We start from the raw sequence: 19,287 nt of genomic DNA, 5'->3' as shown, positions 1-19,287 counted from the left end.
CTTATTTGATGTGGCTCTCAAGTTGGGCGTATCTGTTGGAGCCCACTTCAGCTTTGGCGGGGTTGTGTTCATGCTTATGCCTCCTAGTCTGGAATAGGTGATTTGAATTCATTCTTAGGTTCTTGACTGTGTTATAAAGAAGGCAGTTACTGCATTTATTGTGTCTGTGCACCACAGCTCCATTACATGAAGAAGACTGATGAAAATAAACAAGTACTTTATGATTTAGTTAGATTTTACTGCAAATGGTTGTATCAGATACTTCATGGAAATGTTTTGGAGTGGTATAGTAGACTGGGGAGTGACACTACTGAAAGAGGACATGGCTGGGTACAAGAGTTCACTGCTTGCATATCGTATTCCCTAACACAAGACTTCAAGAGGAGGCAATTTTTCAAGCAAGCAGTGAAGTTGGAGATGGGGAAGAGCAACACTGGGGTGGATTGTCATATATTGTGCCCAATCTGTCTATCCTAGACTCTACCCATTGCATGTGAGAATGAAAACATCATTGTATAATGTTTCTATGAATCATTCTAAATGTTCAGTACTGTTTTGTACAATAATGACAACCAGTGAAAATACAGCTACATTTTCTCATGTAGACAAATTTCACAAATGTAATTTCAAGCCATTTACAGAAGGAATAAGTATGAGACAATATAAAGCAAATATCAATTATTCAAAAGATACTCAACTTTCAGGGGAGGTTCATATATGTACTAAAACATAACTGCAACAATAACATGAGCTTTCAATTTAAAGAACAAGAATGAGAAGAGACTGATTAGACAGAAATACTCGAGAACTTCAGAGCTACTGTGATGTGTGTGGCCGCAGGAATGTATCTTAGTATCATTGTTATTATAGCTGTGTACACATGTGAAGTTCTGGGCATAGAATTCAGGGCCTCACAACGCTTGCTAAGTGCTTTACCACTTAGCTCCACCTCCAGGCTTTGTTTTTATGCTTGTGGCAACTTTCACATGTCTGAAATATTTCATGACAAAATTAAATAAAGACATGTACAATAAAACAATGAAATAACAAGAAAAACTTCAACAATGTCAATGAAATCAATACTCTGGAAGATAAACCTTGCATTTTTTAAAAATGGTCAACTATATCTGGCAAATAATGAAGAAAACTGAAGAAGCAAGTTGTTTCCTCAATTTCTCAGTAATTCTTTTAATACAACTGAAAGCATAATTAGTCATTGTGATGGTTGGAAGGAAACAGGGAAATTTACAATTAAGTGTTTCATAGCATTATTTTGCTTTTGCTGCATACTAACTCTTTTGGACATGATTTTATAAATGAATATTCAATAGAGCAAGTAATTAGCATTTAGAGAATGCAAATTAAGCAGACCTGTGTCAATAAATAACTTTAAAATTTAAGCGATTCATGTTATAGTGGCAGTATATTATTTGTAGATTAAAAACTATCTTCATTTTAACAGTTACAAAACAAATGTGGCCTGTTTATTATAATTTTAGCAAGGAACTAGAAGGAATAGACATTGAATTAGTTAAAGATATATAGCGGCTGTTTACTGTACTTATTTCAATGTCTTATAGGCAGTTGCTTTCTAGAATAAATGTAAGGAAAAACTGAGCAGAATCTTAGTGAAACTGTGTTTGTCAATTTTCATGCAACAACTATGGGCAAACAAGAGGTCTGTTTCTGCTCCAGAAGTCTGTGGTTGTTCTTGCTTGAGTGCGTCAGTCTCACAACCCATCCAGCACATTCCATCGTGCAACGGTAACCTAAACTGTCCTCATAACACAACTTATTCATCTCAGCAAAACAGGGACTCTCGGATATTGCCTTACAGCAGGATTCAACTGCACTTGTTATTTTTATTTAGCAAAGTGTCTATTGGTTCAAACTAGAACAGAAAGTTACTGACTAGTGTTGGGAGCCCCAGAAGCTGGAAAATTGACCAAATTTGTGTAGGTGAGACTAGGCTTTGATGCCTAAAGCAAACAAGCTACCTCAGTCCTGAGATAAGCATCCAGTCTGGTTAAGGTCAGCTATTAGTCGGTAGGTAACCTTGTGTCATGTGTTACTAACTCCGGAAAGGTATACATAAATGTCCATTTTGTTTTGCTTCTGGGGTGGCCTTGCCAACCAGGCAGAGGAGCCACCACCTACCCTAGTTTTTGTCTTCTTGTGTATCTTTTGCTCATATCTGCCATTGTTTCTCTCTGGGTAGAACTGATTGCACTGAGACCAACGGATCTCTACAGAATGGGAAAGATAAAGCTGTTTAATGAAATTCTCTCCAGGTATTGTTCTCTTTTATTCCACATCCCAGCACCTTCCTGAATCTATGGGGAGCGTGTGATGATGTTCTCAGGCTGCCTGTCTCTTTGATTTACCGCTGCTTCCCCATTAGGGTTTGGAAGGGACATAGCAAAGCACAGTACTTCCAACTTTGGGATACTTGGGTGTCTGTGTAGATGGCACGTGACCTGAAGTGGCCAGGGCCAAGGACAGGGACAGCAGGAATCTCTAGCTCTGTGCCAGTCTCATGCTTTCTGTCTTGCATATATCTATCTGGGGAGTCACAGAAGAGAACTGGGCGTCAAATGCATCTGGTGAGAGGAACTGAACACTAGACTTGTTCCTACCACATCTATTTTAGCATACTGTTTGCACAGGGAATGAGGAGCTTTGGAGACGAGAGAAAGGTCTGACCCATGTAGTGTTATGGTTTACCACAGGACTCATATGATTTATCTGAGTCAGTCATTCCAGTTGCAGCCATCCTGCCAGGGGCCGAGGGTGAATGTGTTATCCAATCCTTCCAAGGAGAGAGGAGTACAAATTTACTAGGGGGAAAGTTTTCTTGCTCCTAAAGAGGCCTGGGAAGAGAAGACTTTCTTCCCAGGATTTATCATGCAGCCTAACAGGGCTACCTCCATATTTCTCACTCATGGATAAAAGGTGTGTAATAAGCATGTGCAGTACTTTGTTAGGCCTGCTAATAAAGTGGGTGGTTCCTGGTGTCAGAGCTGTGCTGCCTCAGCGTGTTGCCAGGGCTGTATTCTGCTGGCTCCAGGAGAAAACCCTCCCTTGGGTCTCCTGGCTTAAGTGTTTGTCTGGATTCCTCAATGTCCTTCAAACTCATGACATCACCTGACATGTCTTTACTTCTGTTTCCCTCTGTGACTATTTGGGCCAAAGAAGAACCAGTCACACTAGGCCCTTTTTCTCTTTCTCCCCCACCCCCTTCCTCCACCTCCTTCCTGGTCCCCTCTCCATTTGCAAAAGATCTATTTCGCTGTTTCCTATTATCTATATTTTACTTTGCTTGTTATTTATATTTTGGGTTTCTGTGATCACAGTGCTCACCCATTCTCCTATAAATGATTCAAGTTTATCCATTATGATGCAGTAGTACTCTGCTGTGTACAAATTCCATGTTTGCTTAATCCATTCATCTGGTGACAGATACATGCTGCTTCCAAGATTTAGCATTCGTGAGCTGTGCTGGTATAAACACAGGTGTGCATACGTTACTGTGATATGCTATGTTTAACTTTCAGGGAACAACTAGGTCAAATAGATTTCTATTTTTAGGTTTTTGAGGAAACACTACTGATTTCTAAGTAGTTGCACTAGTTTGCATTCCCACTGATAATATACGAAGGTTCCTTTTCCCTGCTGCCTTGTCAGTTTTATTATTTGACTTCTTTTTTTCGATAGTCATTCTTTCTGGGGTAAGATCAAATTTCAGGGTCTTGTGAGATATCATTAAGTTATGTATTTGGATTCACTCTGCTTTTTTCTGATGTGGGTGTTCACAGCTATAAATTCCCTTCTTGGGATAGCATTTACTGTGTCCTGTAGGTTCTGGTACATTGTATATGTGTTATCATTTGATTCTGGGAACTGTCTAGTGTTTTCTGTGACCCACTGGTTATTGAAGAGGCCATTGTTTCACAAAAACGTAGATAAATGAGGCAAAAAATCAGCAAGTACATATCAAAGTTGAGGCAAACCTTTCAAGCAAATGGACTTAATAGATATCTACAGAGTGTCCCACCCAAGACAGAATATATAGCCTTTGCAGAAACACATGGGACTTTCTCCAAAATAGGCTACATGCCAGCCCATAAAGCATGCTTAAGCAAATGCAAAAGAATACAAATTAGCCCAAGTATATTTTCAGATCACAGTGCAATGAAATAGAAGTCAATGGCAAAAGAAACCACAGAAATTATGCAAATATATGGAAATTTAATAAGACTCTCTTGATGCAGGCACTTCTGATGTGATAAGGTAAGAACAATGATGGAGGATAATGACCATCCTAGAATAAACAATCACAGAAAGCAGAATCTGACAGAATTCACCAAAAAACCTATTTGTTAGCTGTCATCCTTTCTCTGCCTTGTGTGTTAGTTCTTCCTAGACAACTGCTGTTTCTGCTGTGGGATATGGAGTATCAGGTGCAGGTCCAAGGTCCTGACAAGATCCTTATGTCACCCACATGCCATGTTCCACCAGTGTTAATGCCTCACGTACTTTGATACATTTGATTTGATAATCATACATGAAGTTTTTGTTGAACATCCCAAGTATCTTTTCTTTCAAGTACAACTTTTATTATTGACCCTCAACAAATAATTCTGACTAAAGCACCTCCTTTGATTTGTTTGCCATGCACACATGATCCTAATGGGAAACAACTGGGAAGGACTGTAGACTATACATTCAGCTCTCAGCTGTGTAGCTTTAGGTGGGTTAACCAAACACTCCAAGACTCAGAGTTATGTTCTATACCAGTAAATAGGGCTCACATTTATCAAATGATTACATAGACATCATTACCACCTTAAAAGTGAGTGAATCACAGGTAAATTAAGTGCCATCCAGGACCATCCACCTGATCAGCAGAGCTTATGCATGATTACAACATTTATGAATTTTCCCATTACCTTATATAAGAAGAAAAAAAAAAACAAAGTTAATTAGCAGGTAACTTGAAGCTCTCTTAGGCCACATACAGTTATGAATATTTGAGTCAAATTCTGTCTGGCTTTGATGGCATCCTCTCTTTGTATTTAAACACATGAGTACATTTTCCTTTAGGACACTTTGCCTTTCAGTATTCTGGGTGTTCCCACTGAGGGTCACTGAGTGGGTGGCCACTCATTGTGCCTGGGCAGCTGCTTTCCTTGCTGTCTCTTGATGCCTCCATATTCCCTTCCTGGAATCTGGTGGGGGAAGGGCCTTCACATGTGCAAGCTAGGTCATTTTAGATTTCATAGCAGATGGCTGGAATTTGAGGCACACTCAGGCCAGTGGAACTCAGTATTTGCTTTTATTTCTCATTCAATTTTCCTAGAATTTTTCCCAAATGGATGGCTGGGTGGAGACTGGGATGGAGAGAAAGACACAGCAAAACCATTCCCCAGGCTCTGATCACAAGTTCACTATGCCAAACTAGATTCCTCCTGCCTTGGCCTAGGCTCTCTTCTCAGCACGGCATGGGCTCCCATCTCGTGCACACTTCCACAATCTCTTCTCCTCCACCATCCTAAACAGCTCAATACATGCTGCAGAGATCCACCTTCTAAGGTGGCTTAGGTTAAAATCAAGACTAGCTAATACTGTAATTAACTAAGCTTCTCCAAGCACCCAAATACTTGGTGAGGAGGGAGAGAGCCTCAAGGAGGTGGCAAGGCCTGGGAGCTAGTGCTGAAGAGAAACTGAGCATCCAATGCCTTGAGATTTTAATCAAGTTTCCTGATGATTCCCTATTAAGCAAGTGCTACTCACAGTCTCTGCTTCATTTGATTAGCAATGATAATGAGTCCCTGCATAACTGTAATGTTTTGAGTGCTTCTTACACAGTGTGACCATGTTTTTGGGATTTAGCTTTTGACTATATTTGTTGTCACTTGACATGTCCAGGATACCAACACTATCCACTGCTGAATTACTGATTAGGAGGGCTGAGCTGCTTTTGTGAGGGTGGTCAGGTAATCCAGCACAAAGGCATAACTGACTCACTGGGGACCAGAAAAATGTAGTACTTCTTCATTACTATTACGGTTGGATAGCAGAGCAAATCTAGAGGGGATAAGCTAGAGGTGGACCCAGAAAGCAGTCTTGTCTTTCTCCAGAAACTGCACCACCAACCTCAAACACATTACCTGGGGAATAGTTGAGCATTTGAAAGATGCTTTCTAGCCCCAGTTGTGTTGTTTCCATGTGTTATTCAATATAAACAATGTGGGTGAAAAACACCATTTCTACCTCTATCTTGATGTGAAAGAATAAAGCCTTGGAGAATAAATTGTCCAGTCTCACACTGCTAAACAAGCAATGGAGCAGGGAGGTAAAATCAGACCTTTGTGGCGAGAAGTGGGAACTGTAAGTGGGCATTGCCCTCAGCCCTATCCACAAGTCCAAAATGGAAAATTTGTAAAAGAATTTAAAGACTACATTTGTAGTTTACTTAGTGGCAAAATCTGATCTGAAGGTTAGTGTTTTGATACAGAAACATTAAAGTGTTTGTTGACTACATTGTGACTCTAGGAGCACCAATTCCTATGGCTCTGGGGGTGACATTACCTTCCTAATATGTGGAGAGTGGTGTACTTAAGCCACCTGGTGCAAAGAGGTTTTGAGTAAGGGATGCATAATCAGTGAGGTGAGATAAAAGGAAGTCATAAAAGATGTAGATATGAAAGCTGAAGACAGTAAATGAAAAACAGAATTGAGTCTTGATTCTATTCTATTATATTAATTCATTTTTCTAGACCCCCTGTGCCTGGAACTGTGGGCCTATGAGAAAACATGCTGAATTAAACCAGAATGAAGGTGAAACACATTAGTAGGTGTCATGGTTTGTGTCTAGTTGTCCCACCAAAGCCTCATACACATGAGGGTGGACTTCTAGAGTTTGTGATTAACTCATGATCCACTGGGATTATGGATGTGAGTGCTAGACCCAGCCTGGGGCAAATAGCCTGCAGGGAATATAATGAGGAAAGAGATCTGCTCTCTGTTTCCATTGTTGCGGCTACTTCTCCACTTTGCTCTCTGCTCTTTGCTGCTGCCATGAAAGGTTGCTCTCTGCCATGTGCCACTCTGCCTTAGAGCCAGGTAAGTATGGACTGAAACTTCCAGTAACTGTGAGCTATATTATTTAACCATTCTTTCCTTCATTTTGAGTGTCAGGTATTTGTCCCAGCAATGAGAGAAAAGTAACTGAGACAGAATCTGGTATCAGAGAAGTGGGGTCATTGCTGTGGTTAATCCTGGCCATGTAGATTACTGGATTTTTGGAATGGTTTATGGAAAGAAATAGAAAATGTTTGGAGATGTCACCTACAAGAGAAGTGCTAGAACAGCTTCAACTGGTCTGTATTGGAGATTCTGGTCGGAGCTCAGAAGACCAAAATTCTGATAGAAATCCAGCCTATAAAGTCCAGGCTGAAGAGGTTTCTACTGGGAAGGACTACATTGGTTGGACTCTGGATGTTTTGTATTATGGCTTGGCAGAAAGTTTGTCTGATTTTTGCTCATGTCCAGAGACTTTGCCTAAGACTGAGATTAAATGTGGCAGACTGATTAATCTGGAAAAAGATATTTCAAAGTAGCCAAATATTGAGGCTATAGCATGGCTATTATTGGGGGATTTTAGCCTGTTTATGTTGAGAATCAAGAGCAAAGGGCTCAGCAGGATGATTTAAAATGTTTTTAATTTGGCCAGAAAGGAAATTCCAATAAAGCTGTGGAATGTAAAGGTAGAGCTGAGAGGATCTCCACTACCAGGAAGGAACAAGAGAATGGAAAGGATGGCCTGAGGGCATCACAGGCGGAGGCAGGTCTCCACCCTTTGCAGCCTCAGAACTGCAAAGGTCAGGGACTTTGAGTTGGAGGAAAAGCCATAGAGTCCCATGTTCCAGAAAGTCAGCAGTGGCCACACTGGTTTCCAGAATGGTACTGGCAGGGAGAATTTATTCCTTGGAGTCAGGGTCAGAGTGCTCAGTGATCCAGGCACTCAACCCCCTACAGCCAAGAGAGAAGAAAGACTGACTAATGCTTCAGCTGGCAGGAGACCTGGGCATCATTCACATGGTTTTGCTTTTAGGTGTAGGCAGAGTGCAAGTATTCGGAGGTTAAGAAGGCTTCCTCCTCAATTTCAGAAGGCCTAGGAGGCCAGGCAATGTGCCCCTGAGAGGGCACTGTGTGAAATAGAGAGTGAGAAGCTTCACATGCAATGGAGACCCCAGAATTCTGGAAAAGCCAGAAATGTGGATCATCTAAGGAAACTGCAAAGAACAAGCAAAACTACCTAAGAAAGAAGGCATGGAAGCTATCACCAAAAATGTCATAGGGGCAGAGCCATGTGATAGGTCAGGATTCAATGTTTCCCAGGCACCCTGCCCCCAAACACTCTCCCTCTTGGTTTTCCAGGCACCCTGCTCCCAAACTCTCTCCCTCATTGCCCCACACAGAGTCAAACCCAAAACCACAGAATAGGTCCACCTGATTTTGACCTGGGCGAGCAACCACAAAACTCTCCTTTGTTAACATTAAAGGTCCCCCACAGATCAGGTAGCCCTGCCAAGATTATTTCTCCCTCAGCTGTTCCAGCCTACAATCACCCTCTCTAAAAGATCCTATAAAGTCTCCTGTCCCCCTTTGTTCACTGCTGTCTTGATCTGCTTGATGCCCCCAATAAATTTTCAATTCACATGAGAATGCCTGGTCTGGTCAATTGCGTGGGTTTGTATCTAACACCATGTAAGTCTTTTGGAGCTCACAACTCTTTATGGGTTGCTTTGGATGTTCCACATGAAAATACTGGACTGAGTGTTTGCCCTTCTGGATTTTGGACTTGCTTTGGTACCAATGCTTGGTATCCTGCTGTGTATACCATTTGGAATGGTCATGCTTGTCTTGTGCCACTGAATGTTGGAAGTGTACAGGGGCTCATAGCAAAGATTTTGCCTTAGGTCTTGAAGAAGACTTGGGACTTGGACTTTTCAGCAATGCTGAAACTGTCAGGACTTGGGCAACTTTTAGAGATGGACTAATGCTGTTTACACAAAAAGATGTACATGAGTCTTTGGGGGTTCAGGGGAAGAATGTTATGGTTGTGTCTAGTTGTCTCTCCAACTGCCTCATGCAATCATGAGATAGACTTCTAGAGTTCGTGATTAACTCATGATCCACTAGGATTATGGGTCTGAATACTGCTGGGATTATGGATGTGTGTGCTACCCCCAGCCTGGGGCAGATAGCCTGAAGGCAATATAAAGACAGAGACCTTCTCTCTGTTGCCACTGTTGCTGCTGCTCCTCCATTTCTCTCTCTGCTCTTTGCAGCCGCCATGAAAAGTTGCCCTCTGTCATGCACCACTCTGCTTTGGAGCAGGCTCAATATGGATGAAAACCTCCAATTACTGTGAGCTAAATAAACCTTTCCTTCCTTCATTTTGAGTGTCAGGTATGTGTCCCAGCAATGAGAGAAAAGTAACTGAGACAGTAGGCATTTCAGTGTCACTAGGCGAAAGATGACCGCTGGCTCTATTTGCTTCTTGCATGAGAGGTGGACAGAGACAGCAGGCTTCTACCTTCTCCTCCATCCTAGGAGAAGAAGGTGCCCTTCCCCCTCTGGAGTAAGAGTTGGATATTGTTTGGAGGTCTGACTTCAGGCGAAGATCTATGTGTGCGCTGCAGGCCCAACCACAGGTAACTGAGCCTCGCTGGTGCCCTCCCCTTGCCAGACCTGGTGCATGCCAGGGCCCAGCACTTTTGCAAAGGGAGCCACAGCCAGGGACTCAGGGCCCCACCCCATCCACCCACCAGCACACCTGAGTTCCTAGCCCAGGGGCCTCCATGGTGTCTTCTGCTCACCTATGACCACTCTTTCTCTTTTACATTTTCTAGAGGAAGAACTTGCTCATCTTCCACCCTTCGCACAAGCTGACATGGGCCTGGCACAGCATTCCTTACACTTTGCAGGGCACACCCACCTGCTCCGAATAACCAACCACTCCAGCAAAGCTTCCTGTACTTTTGCACTCTGGTGATGGGCCCTTGCCCTGCTTCCCAGAGAGCGTCCTGCCTGTTCCCATCAAGACCAGTAGACTGACTGGTCATTTCCTGTTTCTTGAGAACTGGGAACTTAGTTGTGACTACGACTCCAAGATTATCAAATTTTCCTGGTTCTTTGTAGGCTAGAGGTGTGTGTGTATGAATAAAGACCGTATTATAAAAGAATCAATTCCAATGGGAATAGCTAAAGTAACAAAGTTAGCACAAAATGAAAAAAAAAATCCAACTTATACTAGTCTGTTCATCAGGAGTAGAGACTTTTCTGCTTTCAAAGCTTAACTTTTTTTTTCTTTCTTTTTCTTTTTTTTTTTTTTTTTTCAGAATTCCAATGGTACAATTTATCTTTCAAAAAAGGTCCAGTTAGTTAAGAGTTTTGGCCTAAACCTGGGAACTAACCTGATTTTGGGATAAGAGTCTACATTTCCAGTGTGGCTGTGAGCCATTTTTCTTTTCCTAATATCATATACAGCATCAAAAAAACCCCAAAAACTGCAAGAAGTGAAAGGTATTTTAAAGCTATTTTTTTTACTTCAAAAGTATTCTTTCCACAAATAGGTCTTACAATTTCAACCCATTGTGAAAATACACTATATACATTTTTTATTATATTTTCATATTTTTAAGTGCATACAAGGTTAAACTTCAGATTCCTTCAGCTAGGGAGCAAACTTTCTATATAAGTTTGGTGTATGGACTGACTGATTTTTGACTACATTTTTAGCCTAAATCAATTCTAATGAGAAGGCAGAGTTATGAACTGGTCTCCCTAAGCACATTTCAAGTCTACAGTTTATGAGCTTTGTTATATTAAAAATCCAAAGCTACCTTTTAGATTATGCCTGATACAAAATAAATGAACTGGAAAAATAGATAAAAATATGTTACCTCTTTTAAGACACAAAATAGAAATTTCACTTTGAAATTCTTTCATATTTTAACTAACAGCGGCAAAGAAATCTACTTTTCATTTTTACTGGTTTTTTGGCATCTAATTATATGATTTCCAGAATTTTGGAATTGATGTATAATATGGGAATGCTGAAAATGGACTCAAACACATGTCCCTGCAGATTATTTTAAATACTAAAAATTAATTATCTCTCATGATTAAAAATCCAACAATATTTTTGAACCATGGCTACAGTGGAATTATTCAATATTAATCATTTATTACTAAAATATGAATAGTGAATAAAACTGACTGAATTTTTAATTCTTACCCTTGGAAAGGTTGTAAATCTGTCCAGTTCTTCCACAAAGCAGAACATCTGTAAGCTAATCGCTGACATGACAATCAAGAGGCTGGCAGTAAACACAACCAAGCTTCCCAGCTTTTTTCCAGGGCCGAATATCTTATACACAAAATCTTCTAATGCAGGTGAAATCTTAATAAGTCGAACCACACGAAGAACCTGTCATGAGAGGGAAAACAAATCTGAGTGATTATTTATACTAAACCTTAAAGTGGCCCGTCTTAAAACATCACTTTCATAGCACTTTGTAAAAATCGTACTTTTCCACTCAAGCATATAGAGACTGAAAATAATAATGTGACCGTTGAATCATCTAGCTAGCTGGGCGCTTGCCAGGAAGAACACAAGAAATTAGGGAATGACTAAGAAATGTTGGTCACTAGGCAATTTAGCCCACAGTGCAATCATTCAGAATGGTATTAGCTAGTACATGCCATTGAAATAAAACTGACTTTCTGCTTCTTTTCCCTGTTTTTTAATGATATATTCCTAATCAGCCTGGATAGGCTTGAATTTAAACTAGGCTTGAATTAATTAATTAATTAAATTTGGGTTTTGGGAGGGGCATGAATTTAAATTTTTTAGCCTCAGTCTTCCAAGCAGTTGGGATTACAGTAATGGTTCAACCATGCTTGAATTCAATGGCCCAATCACGCTGGAATTAAAACAGACTTTTTCTATTGCTCCAATATCTAAGAAAGACCTTAATTCAGTATTAGATATATTTAGTGTCTTCTAAATTTTCCTAGATGTTACATAGAGATATGTGAAGATATATCAGAAAGATACGGAAAAAATCAAATTTCTATTAAGGACTTTACTTCTGGCTGAGACTTGAACCAATGTTTATTTCCTCCTTCTTCCTTTAAGGAATACAACTTCCTGAATTTTAGCTTAGTCAGTGGCTATGAAAGGCCTTCCAGCCTTTGCGCCCACCCTCTGCCCTGGGTGTGCTGAGCTGTAGGCTCAGACTCAGTGGATATGGAAAACGTGCTTTGTGCAGGTGTTGGCGCACTGCGCTCCACTTGGCTGCATCCACTTGCTATCTATTTTTCTGGCCTAGAAATGGAGACAACTGGAGTGGGACCTTTGGGTTAGAAAGAGAAGCCTTGCAAAGACTATAACGGGTCTGATTGAATCCAGAAGTCTGGCTTCCTTCTTTTCCTGGACACCAAACAACTACTGGAGAACAACAGGCTTCTTACTTCTGCAAGATTTGCAGGTTTAGAACATTGCTAGCTCTACTTGTTATTTGTACTCTACACGTGGATATTATAAGTAATAGTACACACTTATTTACAAGTTGAACATATATGTTTTTGCAAAGAGCCCACCAACTTAGAGACAGTTAATTAATCCACTCATTTATTTAACAAACACTGATTATGTGTCAAATATCAAGTGATTCAATGGTTACTGTTATAAAAAAGAAGCATAACATACATACAGCTTTTAAGGGAATACTTACTTTCTTAAAAGTTATAAATTGTTACTTAAGTAAAAGCTGAAGTATATGGCAAAGAATTACACCATTGTCTAATAAGAATGCCATCAGCTTTTTCTGTATCTGTAAAAATTAAAAACTACTGCACATTAAAGTACACAACACCACTGATTGTAAGACATATTCCAAATTCAGAATTATTCTGTGAGAACATGAGGATTGTGGCATCAATAAAATGTGGTGCTTAGAATGGTAGTTTCAAAGCTTCGATACACGTGGGAAGTCAGGCTGTCTATGGAAGATGAATACTGTTTATCGGACACCCCAAAGAATAAGAAATACATGGAAGCAACTAGGTTTTAACTTTTCTTTGTGTACAATAACATAAATTTGTGTTTGCTTTTCTAGTGTCCTGGTTTTGCAACTCTTCCTGATTTTCTTTTGATAAATTATTCCTATTTTATTCTTGTTCATGAAGTCTAGAAGGAACTTGCCAAACTCCATGGCACAAGCCTGGCCGGGAATCCAGGGTCTACAGGGAGTACAGGGTCTCACTATGTAGATTGGACTTGTAGTGATTTGTCTGGGTTCAGTCTCCCAAGTGCTGGGATTACAGCCGTGTGTCATCACGCCTAGTCTCAATAGCGTCTCAGTGCACCTCGGGGCCAGGGCTGGCATGGCAACCCAGGGATCGAACCCTGATCTCTTCATCTGCCTAAGCAGGTGCTTAAATCTGCTGAGCTATCTGGTCAGCCTGATAATTGTACTAAACAGTTGGCTTAAAATACGAAAGATATGAAATATGAAATGATAAGGAAAGACATGCTCCAACACAATGAAGAAAGCCTGGGAGAATGCAAAGTCCAAGGGTCAGCGAGGAACAAACTTGGCCTCCAAAGAGCCTATCTGTGTGGCTGACTAGGTTTTCCACCTGTGACTCCAAAACCCCTAATTTTAGCCATAAAATAAAAGTGTTCATTTTAATTTATTTCACTAGAAAAATATAAATATGGTTATACATAAACCTAAAATCACTTAATTAGCATAAATTAAAACATTACAAATTATAATCCAGAATGGCATTCACAAAAATAATAGATTTTACCATCATCTGAATGTATCTATTATCCATAAAAAGACTAGAATGACACAAACTAATTTTATATAGTTTGTGAAAAATCTAGAAGAAAAAAGTCAAAGATGATGAATCATTTATAATAAGCTGTTTTCACAGTCATTTTTCTATTTTCAAGTATCTTACATATAATATATGTATACATGTACACATATATGTTATATAAATTTATGCTGCCTTATATTTAGATAAAAGATGATCCTAATTTTAAGTTATTATAAATTCATCATAATCATCATTTCATATAGTAAGATTTGCATTCTGATTTACTAAGCTATTCCCTGACTATTTAGCATTTAAACAGTTCCCATTTTTTTTTTCTCTACTCTATAATGAGTATTTTTGCACTTAAATTTTTGATTACAGTATTTGAATTCTTCACTGGAAAATTATTTGCCAAGTACTACTGAACTTTTAAGGCCCTGGATACATTTTAAACTATACAGTTGCTAACTGGGGAAAAGTATTTTTCTTTTTTCCTTTCAATGTGTGATACACAATAGGCTCCTTCATTTGGGGGGATTGGTACACGTACATCATATCTTTTTTATTTGGACAATGGTTATATTGCATACCATTGTCTTTAAATTAGTTGTTTAGATTACCAGATATAAGCATGAAAAATTGGTTAAAAAATAATAAATTAAAAAAGACATGAAAAAATATTTATGCATTAACTGTTCTTTTCTGTAGACCAACAGAAATTAGCAGTACAATTATCTAAGCTATCCTGCATATATACATAAATATCTGTCTTTCCCTTCCTTCTTTATTCTGTCATTTTTCCCATCCCAGTTTTTCCTTCTCTTTGAACTGATTCTTTTCCTTTCATAGTATCTATTGTGCTATTCAATTTTTAAAAAAAATGTATTTAGTACAGGGTCTACAGGTTCTCACTACACAGATTGGACTCTAGCTATCCTCCTATTTTCAGCCTCCCAAGCACTGAGATTCCAGGGGCTGCACCATCACGCCCAGTCTCAGTCACCTTCTCAGCATGCACTGGGAGCAGGGCCAGCACGGTACACTGGGAATTAAACCTTGGTCTCAGTGTCTACCTAAGCAGGCGCTTTAATCTGCTGAGCTATCTGGTCAGCCCCTATGAAAATTTTAATTATTCTTTAAAATTCTAAGTTCTTATACTAGGGAGACAATACAATGTTTGCACATGTGGGTCTGATTTATTTCACCTATTTTAGCTTCTGTCATGTGGAAAGTCATTTTTTCCAGTACCATAATTTGCAAATGACTTGATATTCTACATAGACGACCCCAAAAACTTCACCAAGAGTCTTGTAGATTTAATAACCATATTCAGTAGCATAGCAGAGTATGAGTTAGCACTCAAAAATCAACAGCATTTCTGTACATAAACAAGGAACACAAGGAGAGAGAAATTAGAAAAACTCCTTTCACAGTAACATTCAAAAAAATAAAATGCGAAAGGATCAGTCTAACAAAGGAAGTAAAAGATTTGTACAGTTAAAATTACAGTACTCTGAATAAAGAGATCAAAGAGGATTTCAGAAAATGAAAAAAATGTTCCTTGTTTGTGGATAGAAAGAACCAACAATGTGAAAATGGCCATATTCCCAAAATTGTTATACTGATTCAATTCAATCCCAAATTAAATGCCACTAGTGTACCTCACCGATCTAGAGAAAACATTCCTGAAATTCATCTGGACTCAGAAGAGATCTAGAATAGCAAAAGCAATCTTGGGCAACAAAGAAAAGGCAGGGGGCATTGCAATTCCTGACTTGAAGTTATACTACAAAGCTACTGTGATGAAATCAGCATGGTACTAATGAGAAGCAGACCTGAGAATCAACAGAACAGATTAGAAGATGCAGCGACACTTCCAGACGCTCTCAGCCACCTCGTCTTTGACAAAGGGCCAAGCAGGTTCACTGGACCAAAGATAGCCTCTTTAATAAATGATGCTGGAAAATCATATCTTGATCATTTTCTATTTCTGATCCTTTCACTCCTCTCCTCTCCACCCCACTTTCCCTCCTTCCTTTGCTTTGCTCTGAACATCTGTCCTAGTTTGCATTTCTCATGTAATATTCATGCAATATTCAACTTTCTGCTTCTGACTTATTTCACTTTCCACTATGGCCTCCAGAGTTGTCCTAATTTGTCCAGTTTAATAGGCTTATAAATAGATATTTCATCATTCTGATCTTTAGATATAACCTCTATAATTCTACACCATGATGCCACGGGGTGGGTACAAAGTACTTGTGTGAGTTCTGTGACCCCACACAGCAGTGTACAAAACAGCTCAGAGCACAGACATTTTTGTACTGGAATTTTAAACACTCCTAACTCTGCAGCCCTCATCTCACAAGAGGAAACCATACTGCAGGCTGTAACCCCTCAAAGGACAAGGGATTTGTCTCCAAAGATGCTCAGGGAAATGAAGTTAATTGAATCAGGAGCATCCTCTATGGTTTCAGTGCGCTTGCTGTGAAGACTAGGGGCTTGGGCATGGGAGAGCTTTTCCATTCCTGCGCATTAGGTTTCTTCTGGCCCCATGCCCCTGTGCAGGCGGGACAGCTAAACAGAGAATTGTTCTAAAACAATAGCTTGCCTTCTACCAACAAATAAAATCAGTGAAATTGGAATGCATTTTCTTTCTTGTAAAGATTTGGAGCAACATTTCTGTAAATTTTTATTTAAAATTTCTCCTATCATTATCTTTCCCAACTATTTAAACATAAAGTGCTTCCCGAGAAAAATGCATATTCTTGTGTGTCCATGAAAAATAATATACAAATGCCAAAATTTAAGTCATGACTATATTTAGTCCCTTTTAACTAGCGTATTACATATCCTCATTTTATCCTTTTACTAAGAATTTAACAGAACAATGAGGATATTGCTATAACCTAATGATCACAAAGAATGTGATTATAATTATTAAAATTATAAAGTAATATGATATAACATACACATTTGAAAAAATATATCCAATTATTATGAAAAAGGAATTATAAATACTACTATACGATCATCACAAAGAAAAGAAATAAGCATTTATAAACAATAAAATGTCTAATTAAATTCTGTAAATGACTTATAAATTCTGATTATTTCTATTGTAAGCCATTGTTGAACAAAGACCTTTACAAGGCAGATATGCACTTGTAATTAAATTCATATTTCCTCTTCTTTAAGTTCATGCCAAGAGCTCATGTACTTCAAAATGTGCTATGTATGTATAGATATATTACATCCATATGCATATAAATACGTATTTCTGCTAATTTGGGAGCAGAATGCCAAACATCTGCATACATTACTATAAATTTTCAAGTTTTAAGAACAACTGTCTCAATTTGTGAATGTGATGTTTCTACTATTAAAAATGTCACTGGGAAGTTAAGGCCATGAACTGATATTTACTATAGATATTATATAATGTATTTACAGATGTTATAGTAATGTGACTATCATTTATCCTGGAATAAAAAAAAATTCTAGAGGCAACATAAGCATAATGTACGTTACCTGGAAGTATGTGAATTGGGAGTGATAAAGGTCCGGGTACACGTGAAGGGTCGTTCCAACAACAAGAAGCAGCTCGAACTTGTGGAGAGATGAGCTAATGTATCCAGTAAAGCCCAAAGACCAGATCTTTAGAAGTGCTTCCAAGTCAAAAAGGACTGTGAAAGCCACCTAGAGGGACAGAAATCCATGGGGATGAAACCCAAAGCAGTTTTTAAGATTCATACATTTATCAGCACAGGAATTATAACAATATTTATAGCAATATCATAAAATGCACATAATAAAGGTAGTGTTTTTTTTTACCTGTTATATGAATTTTCATTTCATGATGAAGGCTGTAACTGGTGTTAAAATGTGTAATGTGAGATTAATTTCTAATCAAAGAACATATGGGTGAATGTTGGGATTTGTTAACATAAAGCCCTCTTAGATGATAACACATGATTTATTGGAAGACAGAGATTAAAGAGGACTTTCTTTCCCTTTCCTAACCAGTATTTAATATCAGAATGTACTTTGTTCTGCTAATACTTGGCAAATGTGGAGAAAAATGAAGTTTTAATTACTGTACTTTGAGAAGCAGGCCTGTAGAACCTATGCAGATGGTTAATTTAGATATGAGGAGGACTTCAGTCTTACTTCTCAAGTTTATCATTTTTATAGATTCTAGCTGCCTTTCACATTTTTTAAAAATGTATTTGGTTGTTCCAGGGTCTCATTATGCAGCTCGGACTCGTGGTGATCCTCCTGGATCCTTCAGTCTCCCCAGCACTGGGATTACAGGCATGCACCACTATGGCAGAACTCTGGCCAGCTCAGCCCTTCCTGAGGACAGGGCTGGCATGGCATGTGGTGCAAACCATGTCCCTGCACTTGCCTAAGCTTGCCTCAGCAGGCACTTATTCTGCTGAGCTATCTTGCAGGACCCTAGCTGCCTTTTATTTTTAGTAGGCATTTATCTTCTAAAAACCACTAGAAGGCAATAATGCTTAAAAAAAATAATTTTATTGAGAAACAAATAGCAATGAGACAGTTTCAAAACCAATTACTAGCACAATTTCAATAATTAGTACATTGCATATTGTCTTAGTGGTTATTCATTGTACAAGATGCAGACATGATAGCCTGTCCACAAACACTATTAGAACAAATCTCTCTATTCATTGAATTAAGAGAATGCAGCTGTATAGCTATGCTATCTATTTTGAATATACAAATATAAAATGGTCATTCATTTGTATCACCTTTTTTGTTTAGTTTTGTCAGAGAAGGGCATTCCATTATCATTTAAATATTGTAGGTGCATGAATTCAGCAAAATATTCCAATATAGTCCAGTAGTCCATAATAGTAGTGAGTTTTTCATAAGACTGGCAATGTCAGAAGTTGTTGACTTGAGCCTTTTGTAGCTCAGCGTATTAATATGGCTTTAGTTTTTATACTTCGTTTTTATACTTTTCTGCTGGATACTTGGAGATAGCCTTTAGTACGCAGGAAAAGATTGTTAAAGATCTTTTCTCAGTTTCCTCAGATGGTCCCCTTTCATGTCTTTGACTATACCAGTGTCTCCACCCTTGTCCAACCTGGTGCAATCACACAAATGGGCCTGTACCTTACGTGACATTCCATAGCCTTTTTTTCTCATTGGCAATCATTCCTGTCCCTTCAGACTGCAGGATTAAAGTCCCACTCAGCCTTCCCACCTGCTGCACAATTCCCCTACTGATCACCACTTGTTTAGCTCAACATTCTCCCTACTAGTTCATTCCGGTGCTACTGGAAGGAATTGCCAGACATGAGCCAACGTTTTCCTAATTCAGATACAAGGCTGTAACAAACATCCTCTCCATAT

The 19,287-nt window shown here is 38.9% G+C and overlaps 1 protein-coding gene across 1 annotated transcript in view; it reads right to left on the bottom strand.

Moving 5' to 3' along the window:
- Nalcn (sodium leak channel, non-selective) overlaps positions 1 to 19,287 on the bottom strand; it is a 357,549-nt gene that overhangs the window by 168,791 nt on the left and 169,471 nt on the right. Inside the window, exons 10-11 of the mRNA XM_012514741.1 lie at positions 17,437 to 17,604; positions 11,309 to 11,500 (exon numbers count right to left, since the gene is read on the bottom strand). Coding sequence (XP_012370195.1) covers positions 11,309 to 11,500; positions 17,437 to 17,604 — 360 coding nt within the window. The remainder of the gene's footprint in view (positions 1 to 11,308; positions 11,501 to 17,436; positions 17,605 to 19,287) is intronic.

This window comes from Octodon degus, unplaced genomic scaffold (assembly GCF_000260255.1).
Source record: "Octodon degus isolate 3935 unplaced genomic scaffold, OctDeg1.0 scaffold00039, whole genome shotgun sequence".
NCBI lineage: Eukaryota > Metazoa > Chordata > Mammalia > Rodentia > Octodontidae > Octodon > Octodon degus.
Note: the sequence above shows the minus strand (reverse complement) of the source record. Positions and strands in the feature narration are given on the sequence as shown.